This window comes from Vanessa atalanta, chromosome 1, assembly GCF_905147765.1.
Source record: "Vanessa atalanta chromosome 1, ilVanAtal1.2, whole genome shotgun sequence".
Classification (NCBI taxonomy): domain Eukaryota; kingdom Metazoa; phylum Arthropoda; class Insecta; order Lepidoptera; family Nymphalidae; genus Vanessa; species Vanessa atalanta.
In genome coordinates, this window is record NC_061871.1 from 2,306,186 (window position 1) to 2,316,999 (window position 10,814).

General features: G+C 31.2%; 1 protein-coding gene across 1 annotated transcript in view; it reads right to left on the minus strand.

The window, feature by feature from the left end:
- LOC125067417 (estradiol 17-beta-dehydrogenase 11-like) overlaps positions 1–9,709 on the minus strand; it is a 35,941-nt gene extending 26,232 nt beyond the window's left edge. The window contains exons 1-2 of the mRNA XM_047676020.1: positions 9,574–9,709; positions 5,296–5,363 (exon numbers count right to left, since the gene is read on the minus strand). Of these exons, the coding sequence (XP_047531976.1) occupies positions 5,296–5,357 (62 nt within the window). The 5' untranslated portion in view covers positions 5,358–5,363; positions 9,574–9,709. The remainder of the gene's footprint in view (positions 1–5,295; positions 5,364–9,573) is intronic.
- Between the last annotated feature and the right edge of the window lie 1,105 nt (positions 9,710–10,814).

Sequence of the window (10,814 nt, forward strand, 5' to 3'; positions counted from 1 at the left end):
GATTATAAGTACGAGAAAGTCAATCCGAACTTATCCTTCCCTCAATTTGATAAGAGATTTAGTATTTAAGTGATCGGGACTGTGCATGCTTTCCATTTAACTGGTTTTATTTTGTGCTGTGTGCAATAAATAATACACAAAGCAGCGGTTTGACTAAGTTTCCAACTATAACCTGCCATCGGGAGATCACTATTCGCAGTACCGATTATTATTATTAGTATTAACTTGTACACGGGCAATAAATGTAACGGATTTATCTGTCCATACTTAAGTTTTGTGATTTGTTAATAAGTAAGACAATTTATCGTGTGCTGTATATTAATTTATTTTATGTAGCGATAACAAAACCAGGCGAATCAGCACACATATGTATGTACATATATTATACGCTAATTTCAATTTTAATAATTACAAGTGCGTGACTTACATATACTTTAAATACAAATCATTATAAAACAACATTTTATTAAATTAATTTGATGTGATTTTTATTGTAATGTAATAATAATTTCAATAATAAGGATGTATCAATCTTAGAGATTGAATCCAATGAGATTTTTGTAGATATAAATATAATTATATACATCACAAACGAAACGATATAATTGCACCAAGTGCGCTAATTGTAAAATGATCTCGTAAACTCGTGACTTTCGAAGAGACATTACAGGCACAAGGGACATTACATCTTAGGTCCCAAGGTTGGTGGCGCATAGGTGATGTAAGGAATGGTTAATATTTCTTACGGCGCCTTTGTCTATGGGCGGTGGTGACCACTTACCATCAGGTGGCCCATATGCTCGTCCGCCAACCAATGCCATAAAAAAAAGAGAGATAAAATCAAAACGAGTGCTTCGAAAGGTAAAAAACATATTTATTTTGTTAACAGAAAACTACCGCACCCGTAAAAGTGAATCTTATAGAATATAATGTTATAATCTTTTGGACCCCTATAACCTTGAAAGCTATAATGAAGCCAGGAGTCAATGTCACGTGGTGCACGACACGTAAAAACTTATAAGGTTAATCGCTGGCGCGTGAGTCCGATGCGTTTCGCTTGTGTAACTGCGCGTGAGCCTACACGTAAATAGCCGTATCGAGCTTATAGCTTGCTTGCTACGGCCGTCCTTAAGATTTTATGTAAACCGTATATTGTTTACGGCACTGCTAGTAGGAAAAATTTTAGTCATTCGTTACTATACAAATTTACTAAAAATAGTACTTTTTACTTTACTATTACTATGCCAGGCAGCAGGCAATTGGACCTGATGGTGATTAAAAATATAAAAATATCCTCGGGTGAACTTCCTGAGTCGGGTCTTGAGTGTTGAAAACATGAGGGAGTGATGCCCACAGTTCCCAATTCAGCTGTTCACACGGTAAATGTGTGATTATGGAAAGGAAAAGAGGCTTCACGTTTTTCATACTCAATACAGCGTTTGCGCTTATCATATTATCATAAACTTTCGTTATGATATTCGTGATTTAGAGGTCAAAATACGTTGTTATACCAAATTTCAGATCAGGTATTCGGGAGTTTATGCAGATCCTCTTCAATCCAACCACAATCCAAATGAAACTAAAATGTCGTACATCTTGAGGGTGAACGGTGACAGGAAATTCGTGGAAATTGTTTAGTTCTACTCTTACTCTACTATTTTTAAATTAATTTTACAAAAATAAAGTATTTACATATCTTTAACTTGTTTAGTCAAGGAATGTTACTGTATGAATAATCCGATTAAAAAAAAAATCATAACGTATCTAATTAATTTTTTTTTTTCCTTTTTTTTAATTAATCTTTATTTTGTTATTTACTGTTACTGTATGAATAATCCGATTAAAAAAAAAATCATAACGTATCTAATTAATTTTTTTTTTTCCTTTTTTTTAATTAATCTTTATTTTGTTATTTACTGTTGTTTTTGTTCGAATTACTTGTACACAATTACTTGGTAATATTATTTATGTTATTCGACACTTATCGTATAAGTATATTATGAACATTATTGTTTAATTTTTTTTTAATATTTTAACATATCATTAAATTAACAATCGCCTACGCATTTATATATATATATTTTAAATTATAATGTTAGTTTCAATAAATAAATATTTATGTTTTATTCCCAAGAAGTTAAGGTAAAGCTGGACCACTTATAAATTTATAAATTTTAAGATTAAAACTCTTTCAATGAGTGGTTCAAATAATACAACTAATAGACAACATATATATAACATAATAAAAGGATTTTAAGGGTGGTTTAAATCAAAAATAAAATAGTTAAAAATATTTAACCCTAATTTAATTTTACGCAATGTTGAAAATAAACTTTAATAATGAAAGCGTTTCGAAACGCTGACAAGCACCATAGAAATAATACGTACGTAATGTAGGTTTATATTAAGGAAAAATACCATTAACTATAAAAGTGATAATCTTTAATGGGACTTTTACGGTATTTTAATAATGTTGATAAACAAAAACGATTGATACAAATACAAATAATTTATTTGATAAAAGAAATATGAATTTAGAGAGAGTCATATAATCAATACGTGTGGACAATACAATCTATGACAATGTAATTAACAACATTTAATTGATGGCACTATAAGTAAATTGAAATAACTATTTCGACAAACTGTAATAAGCTGACGACATTGTCAAAGTCTCGGGTCGTTGACCTTGACTGGTTGCGATACATTTTCGGTTATTAGGGTTAGTAGGTTTATTAGGATTACCATTCAACAGACTTAAGGCAAGATGACATGTCAGTCATATTTCCCTGTATATATTTTATTCGATACCTAACACCGCACGTAATTATTACAATTATTTTGTCCTGAGCACGCCGTATTATTATTATTTATTATTGTTTTTTCTTTCTCTTTTTTTCTCCCTTTTAGAGGGATAATAAAACAGATACAAGAGCCTAAGTTAAGTGTATTAACCTTTGTAGAGTTAAGCATATGATTATGATAGGAATTTACGTGTGAGACGGCAAGTGTTGAGAATAACTGCTTTCTAAATAAGTGTAATGGTGGATGCGGGCATTTGCAGTGCGTTTAGGTTAGACGAAAGGGTTTTTGGGACAACGCCCGTTGTAGATACTACAATGGGCAAGATTTTTACTATTATTATTATACTTAATTGTTGATAACGTTATGCTTAAACGTAGTTCGGCCTATTAATATATTTTGTTATTATTATTTTATATTGTATATTGTTTGTACCTTATATTACAAATGGAATATATTTAATGTATGTTTGTAAGTATTTATTATATTAAAACCTCGAAATGTTAAGCCTTGTTATCTAGGTTCGAGTTTGTTGCCACAGTTTCCAGTACATAGTTTATCGTCTGTTTTTACATTACCGTGTGCAAAGTTGTTACAAATACATATAAACATTGATAAGCAAAATACACTCACAACTGTAGATTATTTGATAGATTTTTTTATTTTAAAACCAATAATGTACATTGCGCTACATTTTTTTTTCTCTTAATCATAATTGATGACGTGCATTCACAAAATGCATAATGAAAAAGTTTATTTAAAATAATTATCATTATAACATTCGAGTGTACAGTTACTGATAATTAAAAATTAAGACTGATTCTTTATGAAACAAAATTAATCTTTATCTATATTAATAATTTCGTTCAGGTCTACAATAGACCCGATCGAAACCTACCCACAATTATAGAACGTTAAAAAATAATGATTTGATTGACTAAGCCAACATATGTCAGCAAAATTCGTATAATTGAGATATTTCGTTATAAATTCCGTAAAATTCAATGGCGTGAAGTTCAATGGGCCTGGCCCGGTAATGTTTAGTTTTATTTATTTTACTCGAGCGAAGCAGGTTTTCCATCTATTATTAGAATAAAACTGAGCTAAAACGTTTGGGTTCTTAGAGCGTTGAAAATATACAAGAACACAATTATATTTTTTATATAATAGGTAGCGAACGCGCAGGCTGAGGGATATATGCAACATATATTACTGTTTATTTTTATTTAATGCGTTATATGTGAAAAATATGATTAATTATGAATACAATGGCCGTTTTTATTTAACCATCGCCAATCGGCCCAGTGATACCGAGATGGCCCAGTGGTTAGAACGCGTGCATCTTAATCGATGATTGCGGGTTCAAACCCAGGCAAGCACCACTGAGTTTTCATGTGCTTAATTTGTGTTTTTAATTCATCTCGTGCACGGCGGTGAAGGAAAACATCGTGAGGAAACTTGTATGTGACTAATTTCAACGAAATTCTGCCACATGTGTATACCACTAACCAGCATTGGAGCAGCGTCGTGGAATATGCTCCATACTTTCTCCCCAAAAGGGAGAGGAGGCCTTAGCCCAGCAGTGGGAAATTAACAGGCTGTTAATGTATGTATGTAATCTTAATTTATAATGTCCTGACAACAATATAAGCTAAGTGAGCTGAATATCACACTGTTTTTATACAATAGTGTTTATATATTTTTACTTTTTTTACCTACTACTGTCTGTATAACTCAAGTGTGTTTATTTTTGTATTAAAGACAAAATTGACAATCTTTTTCAGTTTTCCTCGGATTTTCAATAATGATTACTCGAATTTCGACCACTGATCAGTCATTAGTTATAATTATCTGTGGAGCGAGATTATTTGGAAAATTATTTTGGACGTTATGTTCCATTTTAAAAAAGGGTTACATGCCTATAATTAAATACTCGGTTATAGGGAAAATACGTCCGGTTTTTATAATATTCTTTAAGATACAAATGCGTCAATAACCAAACACGTAGCGCAAGTTCTAACGTATTTATAAACTGTATTTTGCTGTTTTGTCATAATCTAACAATTCAGTTATTCTAAGTATTTGTATTAAGATGAATGTTAAATAGTACATTAGTAATCTTATCCCTCACTGTTATCAAATTGTGTTTTCTTTTCGCTGTTTTGCTGTCGCTTTTAGCTGTTTTCTTTTGAAGGCGAATAACGAAAACACTGCTAAATATTTGTACATATAATTTGTACCAGCATATTCAGCATGTTTAAGAGAACTTGTTAGATAAAAATTATAATATAATTCAACGTATATCGTAGCGACAGCAACGTCCCAGGTTTACTAGTATTTAATATATATCAAGTAATGTAAGTATCTATAAACCAATGCTATATACCTTAACCGATAAAAACTTTTAATACATTAATTTTGTTGTTACAATGACATAGATAGGATATTTAAACCTTGATAACATATTTCATGTATAATTAAACAAGAACTTACCATGGCGCCTTTGACAACAGGTTCCGCGCGGTGCCATTTTTATGCGTTTCTACCGAAGCCATTTGGATCTGAAAACAATAGCATGTTATAATTTATACAAATATAAATGTTAAGGCACGTCTGTCTGTCTGTCTCTTTGTCTGTTGCTTTTTATGACCAAACCACGGAACCGAATTTCATGATATATGATATAAACAAGCTTGAACTACTAAGAAGAACATAGGCTTTATGCCTCATACTTAACAACCAACGTCTAAAATGCGTGCCAAGCCAAGGGTGACAACTAGTGAACAAAAAATAGCCGTATAACATATTATTTAGTTTAAATAAAATTGATATATTTTTTTTATAAAACGTCATCTTCAAATAAAAGGTTATATATAAAACCTTCATTTAAGCTTGAAGGTGTGACGTCAGAACTCGCAAGACCTTTTTCTCTCAATCAATATATGACGCCCTTTATGTTCATTTATTAATTTAAATTCTTTCAAAATTATTAAAGACCAATTCAAAACCAAATCGTGGGCTGAACCTTAATAAATATAATAAGTGCAGGCGAATAATATTCTTTTACTCTGTAAAATAGATCGCCTTACTATATATATATCTATCTACTCTCTATATCTCTATACTATCTACTATATAGTATCTTTATACTCTCTATATCTCTATATCTGTTAGATCGATGGAATCGATCGATAGGCGTTCAGCTTGATCTATTCAAATCAAATCAAAATCTTTATTCAAGTACGCTTTTACAAGCACTTATGAATCGTCATTTAACGAACTATATTAAGTAAAGCCAACACCGGTTCGGAATGTAGATTGTACCGAGAAGAACCGGCAAGAACCTCAGTAATTACTCATTTTCAACGTCTAAAAATACAGTCATGTTAGTTAAGTACAATTAATAAGTACAACAACGAAATACTAGATGTATCGGAGTTATTACTGTATATGTAAAGATAACATTACAGACTTCTTAATGTTCTTAGCTACGACTAATTATATAATGATGTTACAAAAGTGCTTTGTAATTATTTTATTTTTCGTTTTCCTTTTAACCGTGTGCAAATGTATAAAGTAAGATATAAAAATACGCATATGCAAAATAGGGATTAGTTTGTAGAGACGAATAGTATAAATTTATATAATTAATTATTATAAACAAAAAACTATCATTGTTAATATACTCTATTGTTGTGAGATACGTTCATAAAAATATAAAATACTCTTGTAGGAATTGTGACGTGCTTAGTATTAGTACTAGGAACAACCATGAGCTTAGCTTTTTTTAGGCAATATTTTACAAAAGAATACCGGAAAACATTGGAATTTTTAAATTATACGCGTAATGCAAAATAACAGCCGAGATGGCCCAGTGGTTAGAACGCCTGCATCTTAACCGATGATTTCGGGTTCAAACCCAGGCAGGCACCACTGAAATTTCATGTGCTTAATTTGTGTTTATAATTCATCTCGAGCTCGGCGGTGAAGGAAAACATCGTGAGGAAACCTGCATGTGTCTAATTTCAACGAAATTCTGCCACATGTGTATTCCGCCAACCCGCATTGGAGCAGCGTGGTGGAATATGCTCCAAACCTTCTCCTCAAAGGGAGAGGAGGCCTTTATCCCAGCAGTGGGACATTTACGGGCTGCTAATGCTAAATGCTAATGCTAATGCAAAATTAAAAAAAATACGTTAAAGAGCGCTTGTGTGTTAAAGGATATTATAAAACAAAGGAATCCTTCGATAATAACACACCTTGGAATTGCAACGTCACGCAGTCGCCTTTAGACAGTTTCAAATAGAAATGTATACAGTTATTGGCTTACGATCGCCGGTTCTTCTCAGGTTTGAGGTGTTTCTTACCGAACCAGTGCAGGACTTCTTCTCTTGAAAGTTAATAATTAAATAACGTTTCTATATTTAATCAAGATTATTGACTTTTGATTTATTCGCATCATTTTTATACTAATAGAACATTTAATATTTTAAATGATAGCTCTGTGAGGAACTAAGTTATTTGAATTAATTTAAAACATAAATTATTCGAATAAAAAAATGTATAATTAATAAATGCTAATGGACGTATCTTATTTCTTTGTTACAGAAATTGTAATCATTCTATGCGCTATTTTATTTAAGACTGGTGAATTTAAATATAATAAGTAATAAAATAATCGCAATTAAAATATAATGGCCGACACGGTAAAAATTACTTTAATAGTCGTTTAAAACAATTAATGCACACACATAATCTAAGTAGGTACCAGAATATACACTCATTGTCTTAAGTTCAAGTTTTTTTAAGCTCTCAACTCTATTTAGTATAAAACAAAGTAGTTTCCCGCACTCTGTACGCTTAGATCTTTTAAACTAAATCGTTTTAATCAATAGAGTGATTCAAGAGGATGGCTTATACTACATGCATCTTATAGTAGAGAAAAGCCGAGATTTTCAAATTTGCTATACGGAAAATGTACGTTTTTTCGTTTTTTCTTTAATCTGAAAGTTTTATTGTGTAGCCGAAACAGGTAGCTATTTGCTTATAGCTTCATACATTTGGTAGTACGTGTATAAAATACGTGTGAGTAAAAATATAGCGTTTTTATTATCACTAATGTACATAGTGTACTAGTTTCCGCCAACAGCTTCGTTTGTCCTTTTCTGTAATAATACGTGTATGCAATATTCCATGGTGATCGATTGGGTAGTCAAGTGGTTAAAGTGTATTAAATAATTAAAGGAAATCTTTCACCTTCATAATATGTTTTAGTTGTGTAATGACTCGAGCCTTTTCGAACTCAATCGAAATAACAATGTATTCTGACAGTTGAAGTTTCGGTCGACATTTATATAAAACTATGTTACTTGATTCAATTGTACAGTCTCAACATGAATATATATTTCAGGTATTTGGAGAATCCGTTTTCGGATTCAAAAGATGCTTTTTAGAGATACATTTTATAAGTAACGCTCTCAGTGTATCAGGTCACTTATATTGTTTTTTTTTTTGGGCCGCCTAATGTTAAATGGTCACTACCGCCCATAGACCTTGGTGCCGTTAAAAATATTAAGCACCCCATACCTTCGCCAATGCGCGATGACGCACCTTGGGTACCAAGATATTATGTCGTTTGTGTCAGTAGTAACACTGGCTCACTGACCCTTCAAGCCGGAACACGACAATACCAAGTATTAATGCTTGATGGCAAAATATCCGATGAGTGGGTGGTTACTACCCAGACGGGCTTACACAAAGCCCTACCACCAAGTAAATGAATAACTTAGATTCTAAATAGTCATAATTGACAATTTTAACAATTTGGTGTATCTTTATTAAAGAGATTATTATTAATAATATGCTATAGAAATTTCTGTTGTGTTTGACAAATATTGTTATATTAAAAGTGAAGATATATTAACTAAGAACTGTTTGTAGTAAATCATAAAACGGACTTATAAACAAAACACTCGTGATATTGATAAGTACGGTTTGTTTTGGTTCTTTCCTATTCCTATTGGAAAAGAGTATAGTTTTAATCACTACAAATCGAATGGAGAAGTTCTAAAGTAATATTATAGAAAAGCACTCATATCTACCATTAAACAAAAATTCTAATTATTTAAAGTTAATTACGTAATCATTTATAAAAAAATACCACTTTAACCAACGATATAGAATACTATAGCAAGCAATAGCTTGCTGATGATACAACTTTAATTTTTTAAATTAATAATACTTTCTCAGGTCGGAGGTGTTTATTTCTGAATCAATGGTAGATTTTTAACAAACAAAAAGCAAGTGTAGCACATCTATATTGAAAGAAACTTTTGATTTGAGTTGAGTTTTGATATTGTTTCCTATTTCCCAAGAACCAATTCTATAAAAAGATAATTAATTTAAATTCGTTCCAGAAATGTATGAATGGAATGAAAAGGGTATCATGCTATTCAGCTGTGTTTTCAGTGTTTTGTTTTAAATTTGCATTCAATTAAACAGCATCGTTCAAGAAATTCTAAAGAAAACTTTTTGTAATTATAGAAATATTAGTTTATTACTTACGACTGTTAACTAATTAGATTTTACGTTTATATTTGACATTTTACTTATACACGTATATTAACTATTTTATTTTGTTATTTAAAATTTAATCATTGTGTCAGGCGATAAGATAAAAGTTATATATCATTTAGGAGAATATTAGGTAATCATAATTAATAATAATATGCCAAACGATTGTACTTATGTTGACAAGAAAAAACAACTTACATCTTTTTAATTGAAAATAATATAGCACTGAACTGTCAACCGCAAAATGGCGGGAACTTGTAAATATAATCTGCGCTATTTTAAACGCGTCCAACTGACGACGGATGCCGCGAATGACTGGCTAACAGGCGAAGTGGCGATTCGCGATGCGTTCGGAAATTAGGTCGTAGTTATACATACTGCCATTGAGATATTAATCACATCTGTTCATATAGACCAAGTTCGAACAATATCATGACTTTCCATTTATTTCCTCTTAAAAATGATATATTAAAACGTTTTATCCATGACAAATTAACAAAATAAATAACTTTACATATACATATATAGTATAAAATTATTCCAATTGATCTCTTCGAAATAATTAACTGAGAACGTGTCTCGTTGCTCTAGTCGCTCGCTTGTACGAATGCCAGATCCCGAGGTTCCATGTATGTTTAAATAATAACTGCATTTTTGTAAGTAGCTTTGAAAACACTGAGCTATATTTAGACGTGCCAGACTATCGTTGCATCGAATTATAAGAGTAAGTTCGTGAGTGTGCAACTGTCTTGCACACACACTAGTGCAATTTAAGATAGTTTAAATTAATATATCATGTCTATTCGCTTACCTTTGATAGAAAAGTGGAGAACGCCTGTCTAATCCACCTAAAACAAACATTCGAACTAATCTTAGTAAATAAAACTTCAGCAAAGTTTTGGGCAATAAAATATTTGTGTGACGACGGGATTACAGAAACAATATACGGAAATTAAAGTCCAATTAAATTTCAATACGATTTCCTGCCTTTCCAAGTGACACTTACCAACCTTGTTATTTGTTTTTGTGAAAAAAATATTTAATGCTTCATTCTGAACTGGTTGTTTTCATTAAATTAATTTAAACGCAACAATTGCGTCAAAGCACAACTTGGCTACTCGATCTTATGCTGTTACCGCTTGTGGTCATTGGCTTTGTTGCTATTTTTGTTTTTCTTTTTGATTTTGATGCTACTTCGTAAGTCCATACAGCCTATGCAATGTGCGAGATTAATTCTTACATTTATCGAGTTGTCAAAGTTTATTTATTTTATTTATTTATTGAAAAAGTTACACCATCAACTAATCACTAAGTACTTAAAATTAATATCTGATGTGGGTAACATTCAAAGTGATACGTCTTTATAGGTGTAAACAACATTCTTTGTTTTGATTTTTACAGAAATTTAAAAAAAAATCATCTTATTGACTTCAAGCAGT